Here is a 20672-nt window from a genome sequence, read left to right as displayed (position 1 = left end):
CCATGAGGCTTCTGGTGGCCACATAACACATACCTGCATGGACAAAACTGTTTCAAAAAGGCTAAAAAAGCTTTAACAGTCTGCATCTATTACTTAGAAAAGTACTTTTCTTTTCCCCCCTTACCCAATTGCTGTAGTTTAGCAGCTTATTACCACAAGGGGAGATTCAGGGATTTCTGCTAAAATAAACAGCTCAAGATCTGGACTGCTTCAGCTCTGAGCTTTCTGATTCCTCCTCCTTGCTGCAGGGTCCCTGATATTTTGACATTAACGATGTGTTAAAAATGGGGGAAGCATGTGACTCATTCAGTTCCCTTTTTCCTGAATACCTGGCACTTTTGGTTTTAAACCCAAGAAGAGAACCATCTGGTGAGGTTTGGTTGTGGATCTCTCTGATGGGAGGGAACCAAAGGTCTCAGCATTTTCCCCTGTGACCATGCACATTCAGCCAGTGCTGTTCCAAGACCTAAATTCTGTAAAAAGGCTTCAGCAAGGTCATTGCTGGCTGTTCCTGCAACCACATCCAGCACAACTCTGCAAACCAGCAGGTAACAACCAGCCAGCAACAGCAGTGTCCCTGTAAATTCTTCAAACAGTCTGTAGGATTTTGCTGGAGAAAATCTTCTAAGCAGGAAGGGTGAAAAGGAAGAAACTATGGCTTCTCTGGTTTAAGAAAAAAACCCCAAAACAGTAGTTGAAAGCAGGATGACAAAAACCCAGTGAGTGTTCATTTTTATACAAGGAACTAAAAAGCCCATGCAGGCATTAAAACAGCTCAGACCAACCCGATTTCTTTGTTCACCAGTGTCTGACACTGTTTGTAAAGCAGCTATAGCACCTCCTGTGCTGCTTACTCCAGGGTTGATACATGGTGCAGTTGTACTCAGAAGTGGAGTTGGTAACTAGTTCCCTTGCTGCTGTGTTGCCTGTAGGAATGAGAGCACATCCATCATCTGCAAAAAGAATTTTCTTGTTTCTTGGTGCCAGTGTTCATGCACTAATAGGAAGAATTCCTTTACTCCTAGGAATAACCACTGAGATTTAAAATTTGTGCTAATGGGTTATTAATCCAATTACTGCTGCTTATTGCATTACTTCTGTACCATCCGTGCACAGTTTTGCTGTTCAGCTGAGAGTGGTACAAATAAAAAGCTTTGCACAGACCTGAGAAGAGACTGAAATCCCACTGAGATTAGAGACATCTTGAAATGGTTCTCAGGTTCCTGAGGACTGTTAATTAACATGCTAAGTTTTATTATTTGGTGAAGAGGTTGAAGCTTTTAAGATATTGTTATGGAGAAAGCGTCACTGCAACTGTTGGGTGAGAACCCACACTTAATGGGAGGTAAACAGAAAAAGTACTGAAGTATCTCTTAGGAAAAAAATAAATGGTAGTATGTAAGTGGGTTTGATTGAAAAAACACTCTAGTTTTGGGTTTTTTTTAACTTATTCTGTATTCCCACAACTTTTCTGTCTGTGTCTTCTCTAACAATTTCTGAATTTACTGGGCAACTTCCAAGTTTAACATGTTCACAAGAACTGGCAGCAGGGTTGGGAGCAGAAAATGTAATACCCTTGAGGAAGGGGAAGAAGGCAGGTATCTCACTATGACATTTGGGAGTGACCAGCTGACTCATCTGCCTGTGTGTTGTCCCACATTAACTACAGCAGTGCTCTGGGAAACAGGAAATGCTTTGGAGAAACTGCTGAGTGGGGAGGCTGGGAATTGCTGGCAAAGAACCCGTCCCACTGCTGCCTACAATTGCACAGCATCAGAAGGAAAAGCTGCCTGTTGGCCTGAATGATAAACTCATCTGGTCTGTTAAATAAAAAGTAAGTGCAATCATCTGCACAGATCTGTGATTCTATGAGGTCTTGCATATTTGCAATTACTTTTGCTTAATTTGGTGAAGGTTTTTCTGACTATTGTGGACCCATGGTTGTCTTCTGGAGTTTACTGTGCTTCAGCACTGCTGTGGTAGGAGAGATTATCCAGGATGCTCCAGTCACACCCAGAAGAGAGTGACTTCCTGTGAAGAATGGTTGGTATTGGGTTTTGTAACGAATTTCTCTTGGGCTGCTTGGCCTGTGCTGACAGCTTCATTTCCTCACTTTCCTTCAATCCATGGGAGCAGAGCGAGGGTTATATCACCTTGGTGAGAAGCTGATCTCTATTACTGAGATAAACCTGGAGAAATTCTGCAGAGTTCAAGAGATGTGACTCTGGATTTGTCTCAGCACGATGTAGCAGAATTTCTCTCTCCTGTGTGGGTGTGTGTGCAGCACAACCAGCCACAATACCTGCAAATTGAGCCATTGATGGAGAAATCCAATAGAAATGGTTTGAGCTCAGTCTCCTGACTAAGAATTAGTGATGTAGCAGCAGCCTGGCACAGCAGAGATGGAGGATCCCACAGGGCTGTATGAAGTGCTACATTTTGGATGCTATTGTTAGAAGACAAAAAATTCAGGTCTGCCAGAGACCTTGAATATGGCATAGGAGACACAGAGTGTGTTTGGATTTGTCACAAGGGAGGAGTCAGTATAAACAAGCTGCTCTGTGTCCAGATGGTTTCCCTAAGCAGGAGGCTACAGCACAGAATTGCAATTGTGTGTTCTCCTGTTGTCGAGTGGGAGCAACCACAGACCTTTGACCAAAACACCCTGACCTCAAGCTGCTGCCTTGACCCTCTTCTATCCCCAAGGTGAACTGGAGAATGTATGAAAAACTAAATATCTTCAGCACCACGGTCTGCTCTTCAGCTCAGGGAACTCTCAGTGCCTGCCGAAGAATTCAGGGGTTTAACTCCATCTTTGTACCAAATGGTGCACAAAAATAGATCAATAAAATATTTTTTCAATTGTCACTGGCCTCTATAGCTGGTTTTGGTATCAAGTTCTGTGTATGCTGAGAGCATTCCTAAAGAAGTGAAGTCCTTTGTGCAGGCAAAGGGTGACAGATTCCTGGCTGTGCACACAGCTGATCCAGTAAAGATCTCTTCTTCCCTGCCATCTCTGCAAGCATCCAGAGTCCAGAGCTGGCTAGAGGCTCTGAGACCCCTGCAGTCAGATCTGCAGCCCTTCTAAAGAGGTGAAGGATTTCACATGAGCTTTTTGAGGCCTTTTCACAGGTTTTTTTCATAAAATCACAGATTATTTGGGGTTGGAAGGGATCTCCGGAGATCATCCTGTTTAACACACCTGGAGCAGGTGACATAGGAAGGTGCCCAGGTGGGTTTGGAATGTCTCCAGAGTGGGAGACTCCACGCCCTCCCTGGGCACCTGTTCCAGAGCTCTGCCACCCTCAACCTAAAGAAGTTCTTCCTCATGTTGAGGAGAAACTTTTTGTCTTTTAGTTTATGGCCATTGCTCCTCATCCTGTCACCGGGCACTGAAGAAAGTCTGACACCATCCTCGGACTCAGCAGGGAGATATTTCCATGGATTGCTGAGATCCCCCCTCAGCCTCCCCTTCTCCAGACATACCCGGCCCAGCTCCCGCAGTGTCTCCTCATCAGAGAGGTGCTGCAGCCCCCAGATCCTCCCTGTGGCCTCCGCAGGACCCTCTCCAGCAGCTCCTTGCCCATCTCCTCCTGAGGAGCCCAGCACTGGGCACAGCACTCCAGATGTGCCTCACCGGGACCGAGTGAAGGGAGGATCCCCCACTCGCCCTGCCGGCCAAGCTCCTCACAGGCTTCTCCCCGCCCGGCCGGTCCCTGAGCGGGAGCGGGGCCGGGATCGGGCAGCGCGGGGCGGGAGGCGGGGGCGGTGGAGGAGGAGGGGCCGGAAGGGGATGTGACCGCCCGCCCGCCGGCCCGGGGGTTCCGGGATCTCCCTCGCCGCCTCCGCCGCCCCCCGCCAGTCCCGCAGCTCCGGGGTACCCGCGGCCCCTCGCCCCGCTCCGCCCGCCCGGCCCCGCTCCCGCCGCCCGCCCGCCCGGGGATGCGGCCGGCGCGGTCCCCCCCGCCTGCCCTGGCCCGGCTGCTGGGCAGGAACCGGCCTCCCGGAGCTCCCCGGCCTCGCAGCTCCGCTCCCAGCTCCGCCTGAAGCAGCGGGCACGGGGCGCCGGCCCGGCCGCCCCAGCGCTGCTCCGACGCCGCCATGGCCCCGCCGGGCCCCCCGGCCCCGAGGTAGCGGCGGTGGAAGGAGCCGAAGCCCGGTGACCGAGGAGCCCCCGTCCCATCCCCCAAGGAGCGTGCGGAGCCCGCCCGGAGCTGCTCCTGCTTCGCCTGGAGGGCTGACATGGTTCCACTGCACCTGACCCTGCTGGACTTCAGCGATACTTGAAGCCAAATCCGTGGCTCTTTGGCCTTTGCTAACTCAATGCTATGCAAAAGAAAAGGAGGAAAAAAAAGAAACCTTGACACTAGTAGTGGTGGGAATGGCTGTTTCCTGCCCTGGGTGAGCCCATGTGTGGTTTCTTGCTTGTGAGATGAACTAATTCTCCTTTACCCGGTGGAAGACACACTGCATATGGCAACCTGAAACTTAGGTAATGCTTGGTCATTCCTGAGCGATTAGAACTTCTACTCGTTTGTTGTTTTGGTTTTTTTTGGTTTTGGTTTTTGTTTTTTTTTTCATAAAGACACCTAAGGAACCTTGTTGCTGTCTTCAGGAGCATTGGAGGAATTTGTCTTAATTCACCTCAAGTGACTTTATCCCCACTGTGAGTGCAGCCAGTGCACCCACCTGAATACCTTCTCCTTCAAAACTCCTTCCCAGCCTGGAAGATCAGGGATCACAGACTTCTTCGAAAACTTCTCGTCCTGGGAAAGGCTGCCCATAGTTACTTTATGGGGCAACAGCCTGGAAAAGTTCTTGGGGACCAAAGGAGGCCAAGTCTGCCTGCCCTGCACTTCATCAAAGGAGCAGGGAAGAAGGAGTCATCGAGGCATGTGGGCCCACACTGCAATGTCTTTGTGGAACATGGTGAGAAGTTTCTATTGGTATTTGGTTGAATTTTGGTTTGCTGAGCTAGCTGCAATATGGATTTATTCAAGAGCATGGAGCAGATACAGACATGTACTTTATGGAAGTCTTGTTTTCTTTCTTGTAGTCTTGCTGCTTAATGTAAATCTTCTGTGATTGTTTATTAAGAAAATAATTGGGTCAGATTGCTTGAAATCTGAGGAGAGGTTATTGTACACTTAAAGGTGAAATGCAAAGGAAGTAACTTCTTAACATTGTAAAAGTTTCTCATTTCTGCCTTGGTTATGTTCTGGTTTGCAGTCTGGGAAAGTGTCTGATCCTTTTTTAGTACAGACCAGCCTCAGCCAGTGGTGAAGCTGTGGTCAGGGACAGGTATTCTTTAATTACCTTTTCCGAAGGGACTTTGCTACTTGGAAGGGAAAAAAACCCAAACCCCTTATTTTGGAAAGTTTATGGACTTACTGCTGTTGTGAAAAGAGTTTCTTGGTGCGTTTGGAGCACCTTTGCTTGGTGGTTTCTCACAGCTGGTTAAACCTTCGTCCTGTGCTGTGATGGATTGAAGTGCTTAAGGCCAAAAGTTTGGGGTAGAGCAACTCTGTCACTTGCTGGGATTCTGCAAAGTATGTGGGGAGTTCAGAATCTCAGGAAAGAAGCCAGATGAAAGTCTCAGTAGGACTCAGATGTAGCTTTGGTGACTACATCAAATTCTTCATTAAACAACAAAAACCAAACCAACAAACCCCAAAACCAAAGAAACTGTAAACTAAAGGCATTTCTACAGAAGTGAGGTGCAGAAATGCATTGTTGTGCTTAAACTCTTTGGGGTAATCCTTGTTTTTGCACAACACTTTAAAAATTCTAATGTTCTTTGAGATGACGTGCTGCTGGCCGCTGTCTTTGGCTGGAGAATGTGATTTTGACAAAGCTTCTGCAACCGTTTTGTCATATAGAGGAAGTTTATCTGTGAACAAAACAAAATTGCATCTGCAATCTTCATATAACTAAAAATTGATATATTTGCTTTGTCTGAGAACACAATCTAGTTAGAAGAAAAGTTTTGATTTGGTCTTTCTTTCTAAGGGCTTTGATTTCAAACTTTTTCTCATTCTGTGTTTTTAGAAGGGCCCAAGAAATTCTCTGCAGCGTTCAACAAACAGGCAGAGATCCCGTGTTTGGTACTGCTCTGCTGAAATACTGTTTTGGGTTACTTCAGTGTTTTATTTTCCCATACAATGTTTCTGCACTGAAGAAACTTGAGGTAATTAAGGGAAGGTTAGAGAATATCAGGGCTAACTTGGCCCTCTGATGTTAAACTTGCTGTTGGATTTTTCCTTGCTTTCTGTCCTGTGATATGCCCACTTCTTCACCCCCAGTTTGTTTCCTGCTTTTACTGCTTTGGATAGAGTTTCAAGGTCAGATGAGACACAGCCAGACCACTTGCTGCAAGCAATACAATAGTCTTAGTCCCTTTGGTGTTTTGCTGCAGCAGAAAAGCCAGAAACGTTCTTTTTTGATCATCTAACAGCAATAAGCAGATGGTAACTTCTTGCCAGTGTGACCTGAGGTCAGCAGATCCCAACACATTCAGGAGGAAAAATGGCATCTCTAATGTCCCTGTGCCATATGTCCACGAGAGACCTTGGTGTCCTGATTTAGAAAAGAATAAACTTGAAAGAGGACATCAGAGCTAGGATGCCTGTTAAGAGAACTGCAAAAGATTGGCCTTGCTTATACACATGAGGAAAAGTTTCTTCCTTTGAGTGGATGAAAAGGTTCTTCCAAGTCCTGGCAGTAGAAGGCAGTACCACCGTTGTTTATTTAGCTTTCTTCTGAGTTTGGGCTGCTTCTGTCCTGAAAAATGCCATATTAAAAACCTGAACAAATTAAGAGGGAACAAAGTTCATTTAAAAAGTTCTTCCTTTTCCTTTCAATAATTTGCCTTTCAAATACATAGACTGACATACTTTATAATTAATGAACAGATCAGTATTTAATACCTTTAGTCCTATTCAGTGATTGTACCATGGGCTGTAGTTCACAGAAATAAGATTGGTGTTTTTTCAGGGCTTAAATGTTTGCATGTTTCCCTTTCATTGCCATTACAGAGTTTCTTCTAAATACTAATCACTGTATCTGGTTTCTCTGTTGCACTGTGGGAACTAGTTTGTCCCAGGAAAATCATGTTTCTGGCTTTTCATAATTAAGAAATACTTAAGGAGAAATTCCATGGTGGGCCACTTAACCCCCTAGAGACAGGTGAATTCTTAAATGTGCTTGTCTGAAGTTCTTGTATATTAAAGGCCATGATAAAGGAGACAAAAGAAGTGGAACTTCTGGTAGCAGGGCTCTCCTTTTAGGGTTGTGTTTTTATAAAGATATTCATGGTGCTGTTTTGGTGGCACCATTACCCGTGAACTTCTGCTGAAGCTCATTCAGGAGGCATTTAGTGGAAGATCTGGATTGCTTCAGAAGTATCAGATTTTGGCTGAAAGGGTTAGTGAATAATATCAGATACTAACAGTGTAAGGCAAAATAACTTTCAGGAAAGTAATTCCATTTCTCGGTCATCGCACTCTCCGTAGCACCCAAAGCAACACATCGAGAGGCTTCTGAAAAGCCAAGGAGGCAACTGGCCAGAAATCAGCTCTGCTGGTGCTCAAATGTTCTGTGAGAATAATGCAGAAAACCTCTAAATTTTGTCATGAGCTGACAATTGAGGAGTGCCTTAAGGGGAAAAAAATAATCTATGGGCAAGTTTTGGGCTTCTCTCTTTGTGCTGTTACTTTCCCCACAGAGGGAGTTTCACAAGCTGGAGTTCATGCTTGTGTCGTTACCCTGGGCAGCAAGAGTAGCCCTTGCTGGGATTTTACAAATTTCACCCTGCTGCAGATTACTCTAGCTCACAGTTTGCTTGCAAGCTTGAACTTGAGAGGAATTATAAAGGCAAAGTTTTCTTCTTTTTCTCTGCTTTTCTTGGTGAGAAATGAGTCTGTAGTCACTGCTTTTTGGGGATATCCAGCTGAGAAAAAGGTGTGGTCAGTAGATGGTTAAGGGGAAAGACTCTATCCCTGCACCTTGAAATTTGCACACGAGTGTATCTTACGCCTTTCCAGAATGTTAATTTCAGCAAAACTCAAACTTCTGAAAAGAAAGGTATGTTCTCAGAGGGCTCAGCTCTGATCCCAGAGTTGGCAGGAGTTAACTGGAGCAATTGGCAAACACCACACCTTCTCTGTCTCTTGGAGGTGGTGCTGTGCTGAATGATGAGCAGATCCCCTGAAGCATGTTGGTAGAACAGTATCTCCAAGCAAAAGCAGCACTTGAAGGCTTAAAAAATGAACTCCAATCATTACATACATGTAATGATGTTGAGATGAGGAAGAGATTGATAAAGCACTCAGTCAAAAATGGCCTTTTCATAGTCTTTCTTAGTAAGATAAAATGCAGTCTTAGAGTTTCTCTTCCAGCAGGTGAGTGATAGGGAAGCTTAAATGAGCTGTTTACCTCACTGTAAAGAGAGATAAACTGCAGAACTGGATCCATTTTTCTTATACATTTAGTGCTGAATATAGTTGAAGTCAGCCAACTACAGTCTCTGTCATATTAGATCTGAATTCTTCTTACAAGGGTGCTGAAAGTTTTACTGCTATAATTAGGAAGCAATTGTGCAAAATGGATCTATAGCACCAGCTTGCCACAGCTTCCAGTTGGAGATGTGCCCTATACAGTTCACTGTGAGGAAAAATCCCAACAATTAAAAGTTCCATTTCCTTTATTATTGATTAAAAATAAATTTTAAGGGTCTTTATGTTTAATAATCTATCTTGTTTTATGCTGTTAAGTTTCATGTTTCAAGTACTTGAATTGCGAAAATTAATAAATGACATTATAATCAGTTCTAAGCATATCCTGGGCTCATCCCACAGTGTGTGCAGTGGGGCAGGGGGGCAGATTCTCCCCCCAGTACTCCTCTGTGCTGAGACCTGACCTGCAGTGCTGTCTTCAGCATGGGAAGGACACACAGAGCTGTTGGAAAGAGTCCAGAGGAGGCCATGGAGGTGCTCCAAGGGCTAGAGCCCCTCTGCTCTGGAGCCAGCTGGGAGAGCTGGGGGTGTTTCACTCAGAGGTGGCTCCAGGGAGACCTCAGAGCTCCTTCCAGTGCCTAAATGGGCTCCAAGAGAGCTGGAGAAGGACTTTGGAAAGGGTCTGGAGTGACAGGACTCAGGGAATGGCTTCAAACTGACTGAGGGTAGGTTAGATGTACAGAAGAAATTCTTCCCTGTGAGAGTAGGGAGGCCCTGGCACAGGTTGCTCAGGGAAACTGTGGCTGCCCTGGGATCCCTGGAAGTGTCCATGGCCAGGTTGGATGGGGCTTGGAGCAACCTGGGGTCGTGGAAGGTTTTGGTACAAGATTATCTTCAAGGTCTGATTTTTGTACTCATTATCCTTTATCCTACAGATGAGCTCAATATGTCTTCCTTATATGCAATATACATTTGTTAGACAGTCAATTGTCCATACATGGAAATTATTTAAATGAGACTCCTTCCATAGTAGAACTGTTTCTTCAAACCCCTGTACTTAAAACCCCTGCATTTATCTCTTTCCATTGTACCTCAGGGCATTTTTATACTCTGTCTCTGCTTCACCAGCTGCAAAACCTGAGACTTCAGAGAAACTGCTTTACTACTCCTGACTCCACTTTAGACCATTCACCTGAAGTTGGGTCATTAGCACTGTCCTAATTGGAATTCATTTTTTAGAGTCTGCCTTCAGTATTTCAGGTTTTCATTCTGAACTGACAAAGGTCGGAGATTTGGCAGCTCCCAAATTTCAATTTCCATCTCTATTAGGAAAGACTTATCCCCAGCTTTTGGGATCATTGCCTATGTATCCAACTTCACTGTGCCTCAGTATTAGCCTGGTTAATGCTGACATCTGCTGCATACTGAATGCAGATTTGTTTGCTGCTTCTGACTGTATCCCTTTTCATCATAAAAAACACTTGCTGTATTTTTTACTGCTCCAATTATCAAATACCACTGGGTTTTGCTAAGAAGCTCTTCCACAAAACTTGATCTATGGTTGGAGTATGTTTGGAAAGAGACCTAAGACTTTTTAAACTGCTTTTCCACAGGCCAAGGTGGATGATGATGATGATGGAGAAAGACTAATCCCTTTCCTGGGCAAAAGCAGTTCTGTTTTGTGCACTGAGTAATCTTTGATAACTTGCCATATTTAAGCTCTTGAGCTCCTTCATGACAAATAGGTAGCAGTTGCTCGTATGCCAGACTTGCATTAGCAGATTATGCTAGTTCTGCATTCTTATTTACAAATTTTAATAGGAAGGCTACGGTAGGAAATCAGGATAGGGAAGCAAGAGAAAGCTGTAGGGTATTAGCATAGAAATCTTTCCTTGTAGGCTATCATCTCTTTCAGCACACTTCAACATTTACCATCAAACTCACAGTATTTTACATTAAAAAGTTTGAATTTTAAGCTTGAAAGTGAGGAGTTGACACAGTCCCGTTGCTGAGCATTGAGAGTCCCGAGTTGCATCCCTGGTGCTCTCAGTGTCAGGCTCTGTGGCATGTGGCAAATCATGAGGGTGCAGAAAGGTGAAAATGGCCTTGGAAAGCCTTGTCTTGTTGACTCTCACTTCAGGGTGGGGATGCTGTTGGGTTGTGCCTTGGAACAACAGGGATGTGTTTCCAGCTGTGCTTGTAGGAACTGTGATAAAGCAGACAAGAAATCATTGGGAAAGTGTTTTAATAGCCCTGGTGTGGATGGGACTGTAACCAGTGCCGTGGCAGGTGCCAGGTCAGGAACACTCTTAGCTGACACCAGGCAGTGGGCATGCAGAGCTGCAGGAGTTAGTCCAGCTCTTAACACCCATCTGATACCGGTGTTGTGTTCAGTGAAGGTTCATAGCATCCTGCAGTGAGTTCTGGGCCTTGTTTGGAGTGTTTCAGCATTGCCAGGACATCCCTGCAGCTCCATCAGTGTACTTGATCTGCCCTATAAAATTTAAAACCTGGCTGTGGCACTGTGTGGGTGGACATTGGGTGTGTTGCAGGTGCCACCTCTTTCAGCTGTATAAAACACTCTGATTTGCATTTGAAAAGACTGAAAGAAGTGTTTGAAACACTGGTGACCTTCTGGGGTATTTTTGCACATGGACTTTGCTTTCCTTTTTCTTTGGCGGGGGAAGGAGCTGCCTTCTCTCTGCAGTGTCTGTTGAAGAGCCGTGTGAGGAGCACCAGTGTCTGCACCCAGCATCATTCTGTCAGTTCAGAACAGAGCTGAGCTATTCTTGTGGGAAGTAGTCTCCTTATAAAAGGTCTGCTGTGAGTCCCAGAAGTCCTGTGCTGTAGGAACATCCAGAGTAGTTCCAGCAGAAGCAAGAGAGACTCTTGCTTCTTTGCATCCATGACTTTTTTATCAGTCAGCTCTTACTCTGCTCTATGTTGATTGAAGATCAATCTAAACAATCTGTAGAGGTTATTAATCTCCTTTCCAGAGCGTCCATTTAATTGGTTTAAGGAGGAATCTTGGGCAAAAAGGTAATGCATGTTCAATTTTAGTGAGTAAAGCTACCTAAGTCAATGCCTTTCCTTAGTTCTTAACTAAATTAGTTCTTACTTAGCTCTTAACTTTGGTCTTTCTTTAAATGTCTGTTTAATGCTAGTGTTGCACTTAGATATTAAGCATAATTTTTTGTGAGATGGCTGGAAGTTTCATTACACTTGTGGCAAAATGTGATATAATTCTGCTAAAATGGTGTGTTGTACTCTGGGAGGAGTCCCTTTCTACACATCTCCTTGTAATGCCGAGGCAAGTGTGTCCTGAATACCAGCTTGCTTTAGTTTTTACTTAAGTACTTTCTGAAATTAGTGTTGAAATTAGATTTAGGGGGTTTGTGAGTGTTTTCTTTTTCCCCAGCATTTTTTCCTGGCTGTTACCAGCTGGGTTGTGAAAAGCAGGAGCTTGCTTTTATGCAGAGTGATTGTTGCTAATTTACATGGATGCGAGCAAGCTCATCATTCTTTCATGAGTGAGGAGACTGCCTGATTTATGTTGTGTCATCTCTGAGCACTGTTTTTACCTAATGAATAGAGTTTCACAACAGATTATTAATCATTAAGACTTTGGTTTCATTGTGTGTATTAAAGAATCAATATTGCTACATGTTGCCTGCCTTGAGAAGCTGCTTATCCATTAGTGCTGCTTTTCTAAGGCATTTTGGTGCATTTATCATTTTGGCTGACTTCAGTTCCTACCTTATTCCTGCCACGTCTTCCCAGGGCCTGAGCTGTGTCCAGTCTGCTTCTCTATAGATTCCTCTTTGAAGTGCTGTCTGAGCAGCAGCAAATGTTGTTTGGTCCAGTCTCTCCTTAGAGCTCATAAAATAGTAAAATGCTGAACCTTCCTCTGCTGTGGTTTGCAATTCATATTTGCATCAAAGAGGGAGTGATGGCGTCAGAAACTGGGAATAATGTGTGATGAAGAGTATATTGAATTACATTATTGAATTACATCCTCTGCTGCCTGTTAAATGCCTGAGTTTTGGATGGCAAGGCTTGCTGGAGGACAGGATTCCCCAGTTCTCTGACCTGCTGTTTGTTCCCTGTCCAGTGTCCATCTCTGTTGGAAGTACAGAGTGACCTGGACATGTTCCCTGTGTTTCCCATCATGCTGATGCTGTAGAGGAGGAGATTTCCCTTGCTCTGTGCATCCAGAATCCAAAACACACTCACATGAGCTCTGTCAGGTTTGTTAGTGACCCCAGTGAGCTGATCTCCTGCCACTCCACACCTGGGGGAACTGATGGCTCTTTCATGACCTTTTTATTGTGTGTGTTCCCAGAATAAACAAGGTTGTTTTTCCAGAGGCTGAATGTGTGAATGGTAGTGGGATAAGGACATGGAAACTTTAAATAGGAAATTCCTTGGGCTTTCAGGAAATGTTTGCTCTGTCATTCGTGTTCAAGTTGCCCAAATTCAAAGGCTGCTTGTTGGGTTCTGCCTCATTTAACATACCTGGTGAAGGGCTGTTCCCAAGTTCTCAGTTCCTGGCCTGACTACAGAGGGTTATCACAGGGCTGTAATGCAGTAAACACAACTGTTTTCACTTGTGTTTTTGTGAATGAAATTATTTAATTAACTTAAAGTGTTAAAAAACATTTACTTAAATAAAATTTAAGCTTTATTACAAAGGTGTAAAGCAAATGAAATTGTCATTTGGTGCACTGGCCACCAGATGTCTTCTGTGACTCTTGACTAACTTGCTCTGATTAAAACAGTCCCCGCAGTGAGAATTGTCTTGGAAATGAGTCAAAGTTTAATGGTGAGAACCAGGGTCAGAAGTGACAACTTCGAATTTCAGAAATGGTGGCTGCCAAGTCTTTTTAGATGCTATTAGAACCTGTAATCTTTGTGTGCTTGCTTCCTGATGAAAAAAAGGTTGGTAGGTGATGTTTGCTTTCACTGTTAATGGGAAAATCTTGCTCCCTCATCTCCTCAAGCTCCATTTCAGCCCTTTCTTTGTTTAAAAAAGAAAAGAAATACTTCAGTTCTGCATTTCTTTTCACTTATTGATGTCTTCTGCATTTGATCTAATTCCTCTACTTTTGTTATGATGCACTGACTTTTTAAAAATATAAATACTTTCCTAATATTAAATATTAGATTCTTCTCAGTATAGAAATTGATTTGGTAAATCCTCTTGTAGCATTGAGTTCAACATGTGTGAAAATGAGCTTTTTATGGCAGGGATGCTCAGGGAATATCTGGAAACAAATTCAGCCTGTGACCCTTATTTACACAGTTGTTGTTATCTGAATGTCAGAATTGCTCTCACAGAGCTAATTGTGGAGTTAAATTGTTATGAAGTCATAACAATGGTTACAAAAGCAAAGCTGCAATTTAATAATACTCCATTTTATTCAAATCTCTTTTGGGTGGGAGAATTTAAAAGAATGAAGAAGATTTAGTATATCTAGCAAAATAGTTTAAGCTATAAATATGTATGTGAGAATGGGGTTTTATTTTTATTTATTTGCTCTAAGTTCTTTTCATTCCTGATATAAATCTGACAACACATAATGTTAATTTAAAAACTACGTCCCATTTTATCCTGAATAACTGGAACAGCTATTAGAGCTATTGTTGTCTGGCTACACCTCATGTTTGCAAATAACTTAGGAAAGCTTAAATGAAAAGTTTTGAATAAATGCCAAGCTGTTATTTCTTCTTTAATATATTTAGCTGGATGGATAAGAAGCTGCATTTAAAAGTCTGTGCAATCAAACTGTTACTTCTTAAAAGATTTATTGATGGATTGCACTAAACGTGTTTGCTGTATACATTCTTTTTTTTTCTCAGCTGTTTAATAGAAAATAGATGTCCTTTACAGGAAATGTGCTGGAGGGAAGACAAAGCTCTTCCCATCATTTGATACTGTTGATGTTCATATAGAAGCTGTAATTTCCCTGGGCTCTGCAGATTGTCTGTTATGTCCAAATAGTGCCTTCCACGCAGAGGGTTGGATGTCAAGGTGCTATCATGTTCCAGGTATTAAGTAGTAATTATTGTTATGAGGTGATCACATAAGACAGTGTAAGTGTTGCTCAACCTTTCAAATTCCATGTCATTAGGAAAAAAAATGTGTTGGGGAAATGTCAGTCTAATTTAGCCCTCCCTGTGAAAACTGCTGGTGGATTTTACCTTGCTCTTGCTGAAAAGCGGGTTAAAAAAGGCTTTTCATGACCACAGGTACACCACCAGATGTGGTGTGGGTTGTTGTGCTTGTGAAATACAATTTGGAGACATAATCTGGGAGTTAATTCTGGACTTGCTGCAGCAGCAGGTCTGGAGAGGGCCAAATCCTGAGGGCTGTGGCTGGTTTGCAAAATGTACTGAGCTACCTCTTAAGCAGGTAATATTTAAAGCCAAGAAAAAAAGAAGAATTAGAATAATAAAGGTTGGATTTTTGGAGGCAAATGCTAGCTTGAAATGCTAATATAATCATCTTGGTGACTGCAGTTTTTCCTCTGCAAAGCAAAGGCAACACATGACATTTCATTGAAGACCTGCTGCAGTGTTGATAAGCCGACCTCTCCTGAGAGGAATCGTGAACTTCACTGAGCAGCAGCGTGGCTTTGTAATGGTGGTTAAAAACACAGGATTTGAAAAACCTTAAATGAAAATAGATCAGTGTTGCATTTATTATCAGGTAAGGATTCAAAGAACCATGAAATGTTAACTCGAAACATTTGCATTCCACTCACAGGAATAAGCGGCACAAATCAAGTGAGGTGTTTTAGTTCTAATTTGTTAACTTGGGCTACTTTTCCCCAGAAAAGTGAGTATTGCATTGTGGTGGCAGTGTCCACATCATTTAGTCTTGCCTAACTACAGAGGCATTAAAAACATGGAGGTGAAAATCACAGGCACCAACAGAGCAGTCGCTTTCCAGCTCAGCCATCGCTGTCATCAGCAGTGTTCCCAAATTAGGAAGCGGTGGGTTTCAGCAGGACTGGGGAGCAGATGATGTGGAGCCTCTGGAATGAGACTCATTTCATGGCCATGGACAGTCTTGAATCACCTGGTGCTGAGGGTGCCTCGTCACCCCCGTGCCCTGAGTCACGGCGGCTGTGGCACAACTTTGCCGGGAGATAAAAGGTGGATGTTGTGGCTGAAATGGGGAGATCACCAGTCAGCCACTTGTGAAATAACTACACCGTGTGCTAGCCAAAGTGCTTGCTTGGGCTGAAATATCTTGGCCATTCTGCCTTTAAATTGCTCCATGGATGTCATGGTTTTTTAAATTCCAGTTTTGGAAGGAAGGTGGCTCTTCTGTGGTTATGAGGCTTTCATCTGCTGAAGTTGTATTTCAGAAAGTTGATGTGCTGCTTGTGAAATGCTCCCCTAAGGCAAACAAGCCCTTTAGGGAGGGGGACTGAGGGATGGAGTGAATCAAGCAGGCATTTTACATTTCAATTATTAATACAGTACTTTTTATGGTTCTCAAATTGGAATTGCTAGCAGCTGAATTTTAAAAATGTACTAACTTCTGAAATTTTTAGGAGTAAGACTAACCCTGTGCACGTAAAGGTGCTATCTTCTACTCCAAGACCTCTTTACTACAGCCTTGCACAATCAGACTTGGATTTGAGTTCTCTTTATCTTACTGCAGTGTGTTCTGTTTGTATCCATGGTCAGCCATGTGGAGGTGTCCATAAGGGATGAGTCGAGGGGAGCTCTGCAGCCTCCTCTGGAGGGTAAGGTCTTACCTGAGAGGACTCACACTCAAAAGGTAATTGCAGGGTGCATTCCTGACTTGTAATCAAATTCTGATTTATTGAAAATGGATCCAAATAAGCAGTGCTGTTAAAAATTAGTATCACAAGGATGCCGAATGCAAAGCTGAACAAATGGATTTCTTTAGACTACAAGAAATTGGATTAGAGTATGTTGGACGGTTCCCCTTATGCCTTTCTCCCCATCAAAAAGGGCATTTAAAATGCCAATCTGAGTGCAATACTTTAGGCAGAAAAGGGATAGAGGAGGAGGTCTGTGAGAGAGCTTTTGCTGAGAAGTTCTGTCAGTTCACCTACACCTTGACTTCATGTCGTGGTGGGGATGAGCTGTGTGAATACAGCTCCAAACAGCAGCCAGGGGTGCTGGAATTCACCTCCTTGTGCCATGCAGCACTTCCAGCTCGTCTGGAGTACAAATTCCCTGCCCTGACTCTTGATTTCAGAGCCTGACACGTCAGTTTGAGCATCCAAGGTTTGCGGCTATGGTGAGGGAATTGCTTTTAGCCTGGGATCATACCTGGGATGTTTTATAAATCTTTGGCTTGAGGAGCTGGCCTTGCCAGGAGTTGGCCTGGGGGTGTTTTATGAGATGCACAAGTAAAAGCAGGTAACAGGGATGGGGGAGTAGAGCCATGGAAATGTTCATGGCTTCTCCAGGGCTCTTCTGCCACGTCCTGCTGCGGGGGTAGCTGCAAGCCAGCCTGGGTGACAGAGCTCCTGTTACTATGAGACCACAGATAAACTGCAACAGGGACTTTGGATCCTGCTTTTCCTTGTGCCACCTCCACTTTTCCTTCCACATCTGGCCCTTGCACACAGTAGCCATGTGCTACCAAAAGCAGACCAAATAATACAGAGAGAAAAGCAGCTTTTTCTTTGCACCTGGCATCAGTGTTATGTTGCAAAGAATAACTGAAATTTTTTTCAATAATTTCTCCTCCCTGTTGGGGTTGTCCATGGATAATAAAATGTATATTTTCAGGCTGGGTAATTGAGGTGTGTGTAGGCAGTGATTCCAGGGATGCATTGGTGCTGAGGCAGATGAAATCCTGCGTTATTCCTTGTAGCAGGGAACAGCATCACAGATAGTTAAGTACCTGCTTGGATTATTCCCAAGTCAAAACCAGATCCTTTATCTATGTTCTTTATTATCATAAACCTGCAACTTCTTGCTCTATAACCCATATAAATCAGTAATAAGATTTCTTCATAAGAGGGGAAGAGGGTTGAAAGTGTGGAAGTGTTTGAAGGTCCTCAGAGATGGAGTAGTTTGTGTTTGCTGGTTTAAATGGGAAGCTCTGCCTTTCATACAGGTACTGATACCAACATGGAATACTATACAAGTTTATTTGGTTTTGATTTATTCTTTGGAGTGGGGAAAAGATTAAATTCTTCCTGGATAATGCCTCTAGTAGATGCCTATCCTATAGCCACCCAAATTTGATCCTTGAGAATCTGTGTTGTATATCCCTGGTATTTCACACTCATCTTGTCAGTGCTCACCTTTTGTCTTCCAGTGTGCTAAAGCTGTTTATTTTTATTTGTTTTGATTATTTTGGTGTTGTTTGTTGTTTGCTTTCTTTGTCTCTATCAAATTGTCGCTTTTTCTCTTGAAGAAATAGCTGTCCATTTTCAAATTGGATGCTCTTGCAAGGTTGAGTGATTGCTTTGTATTGTGTAAGACTATGGAAATCCTGCTGTTGAGCTGAAGCAACTGAAATCCTTGTTTAGAAAGGAAGTAATAATTTCTTACTGCCTGCTAGAAAAGCTTTTGGCCTGCTCCTGCAGGTGACCTGCCAAGGATTTAAGAAAGAAAAATTGGATTTTATCCTCTTTTTTCCTGGTTTTAAGATGGTCAAAGCTGGCATGAAAAATGGTGGTTTTCAGAGAGGGGCTTTGTCTGCCCAAAGCAGCAAAAAAGAGCAAACCTAATCTTGTTTTTCTTCTCAGGTCAGCTTTTAAGTTCTTGGATATATTAGCTTGCTATTGAAAATAGTATTTCTTTATTTCTGCCCCTTTGAGTAAAGGGAGATGGCTGCTTTGCCCACTCAAATTGATATTTTGGCATTTTCTATAGTTGTTCCTTCTTGTGTGTTTTGGGAGGACGGTCCTTAGAGACTGGCAGTGTCCTTTATGGGACAGCTGGACTTGAAAGGCTGGTGGCATTTGGATAAGGTGACATCCAGACATCCCTGACATCCCTGCTCTCCTCTCCCACCACAGCCTGTGACCCATGAGCTATTGATCACTGCTTCTGTAATTAAACATGTGAGTTGGTGTAACTCCTCAACAGCCTGATGGTAGAGAACACTTTTGCAGTCTCTAAGGTGCAATCTACTACCTCCAAGAGCTCACTGGAATCAGAAAATCAGACATGTTCTTGGGAAACTGGCTTTTCAGCTTTCTTGAGGAGATGGATCAAAGCTTTTAGCCAAACTCATCTGTATGACTGGATCACGCTGTCTGAACGAAGCCTGAAGGATTATGTGGACAGGAGGCTGTTGTGAGTTATAACAAGAAGCTTTGTTTTGAAAACCTGTGTTTTTCTTCTGCATTGCAATTACAGGGGATGGGGCTTAGATTTCCACTTTGTTCTCACCAGTTGTTGAGGCCTGACCTGGAGCTTGCTGGGAGGTTGTTGGTGTGATTGCAGCACTTTGGAGCAGGACAGACCCTTGGGACTTCCAGTTCAGACACTTCTTCTCATCCAGCCTGCAGATTTTTATCTCTTTTAACAAACAGTCGCAGAAATTGAGCAAACAATGCACAGGTTCACGTCTAAGCAATTTCTCTTCTTCCATGAACCCTGACCAACACAGCAATGGGAAGGAAGGAACATAATTGTAGCAAAATGTTATCTGTGTCTCCTTCATTCTGCAAAGCCTATATTTTAGGGAAGATTGTATTGCTGGACTCAATAGTCCAGAAACATTGTCCTTCCATTTCCTCTACATTGTCTCTTTCCTTCAAGTATCATTTTCATAAGATGCACTCTGAATTAATGCCTTTTTTAAAAATATATGTCTTTTCTGTGTCATAAAATAACCATTCCAGCTGAGATCGAGTTCATCCTTCAGCATCCATATTCAAAGGAAAAGTCTTAAGGATTATCAGAAAGCTAAAGCTGGAGGAGGCCATCTTCATGATCCTTCGGGCTTTGAGATTTTGGTTCGCAGCATTTGGTATTTTTTTTACCTCATGTCTGGGGACATTTTATCATCCTCCTCTTTCCTGTTCCAAGCAATTACCATTTATTTTATCTTCAAGCAGCAGCCTGTGGCAATAAATTTTAGGAAATTCCTTCCCGCCCTTTATTAAGCCCTACATAATAGCTTCCGCTACTCACTCATACATTCATTAGGAAGAATTAAACGAGTGCTGGCGCCCATTAGCAGAACGTTTAATAACCTCTCCAAGGGAAGGTGCAGCAGATTGGAATAAATGAACAGGAGCAAAAACAAATGAAATAACTTCAGAGAATATGCTCAACTAATTTGTTCTTAGAAAAACTACTTATTTACATGAACATAGCACTACAAAAGGTGTCAGTTTGAAACCCCTGGCAGAAGAGTCCCTGAAGACCTACAGGCAGTGACAGTGAGAGTGTGGCTGTGGTGCCTGAGGGAAGGGTTCTGGGCGGTTTAGGGAGAGAAAGGGCATTTTAGTGTGTCCTACCCCACTTCCCCAGCTGCTGATGCTGTCAGCAAGGCTGATGGCTGTGCTTATGGACAGCAGGGAGGACATCTGTCCTGTAGGAACTGGGCCATAACTAATAGCTCATCTCATCTGGTAGCAGCCACACCAGAGTCCTTGGATGCCTGTGATGGCTGATCCCTGCCAGGATGGGCTACGGGGAAAACACAGACCTTGTACCAGTAAGGAAATTACCCCTCCTCCATTGGTTCTTAACTATTGTTTTAAAGTTCATTCATGCTCAGCTGACAGTTGGCATAGGAGAGATCAGAGTCTGAATACTCCAAAGTGGCTTTTCCCGGATAAAGACAGTATTGGAGGCATTGCTGTAGGGAATTTCCTTAGGAAATCTCAACTTGTAAAGCACCAGGACTACAGATAGACCTGGAGATGCATGTTACAGGTAGAGTTTTGCCATTAATTCTAGTACTTTCCATTATTTGTCAGTATTTTAATTTTTATGTTTATGGTCTGATCCATGCAGATGAAGGAAAATTGCCTGGGGCTCTTGTGGATCCAAGTGCTCTTTTGCTGGATATGCATTTCTTCTTGTCTTGGTGGAAAACAAGCAGAGCTTTAAGATCTACTCCTGTGTGTAACTCATGATAGCTCCATACCCTGGTGTAAAACAAACATTGTACCCACGGTGGGCTTGCCAGTGTCACAGTAAGTGTCTCTCAGCCGTGTTCAGCATCCTTTCCTCCTCCAGGATCTGATACTGACACTTTGT

The 20672-nt window shown here is 43.5% G+C and overlaps 1 protein-coding gene across 1 annotated transcript in view; it reads left to right on the top strand.

Moving 5' to 3' along the window:
• Positions 1-3949: 3949 nt before the first annotated feature.
• Positions 3950-20672, top strand: part of ABL1 (ABL proto-oncogene 1, non-receptor tyrosine kinase) — a 77579-nt gene continuing 60856 nt past the window's right edge. The window contains exon 1 of the mRNA XM_015645063.3: positions 3950-4929. Coding sequence (XP_015500549.1) covers positions 4794-4929 — 136 coding nt within the window. The 5' untranslated portion in view covers positions 3950-4793. The remainder of the gene's footprint in view (positions 4930-20672) is intronic.

The sequence above is a fragment of the Parus major genome, chromosome 17 (genome assembly GCF_001522545.3).
Source record: "Parus major isolate Abel chromosome 17, Parus_major1.1, whole genome shotgun sequence".
Lineage (NCBI taxonomy): Eukaryota > Metazoa > Chordata > Aves > Passeriformes > Paridae > Parus > Parus major.
This window is presented reverse-complemented; position numbering and strand designations above follow the sequence as displayed.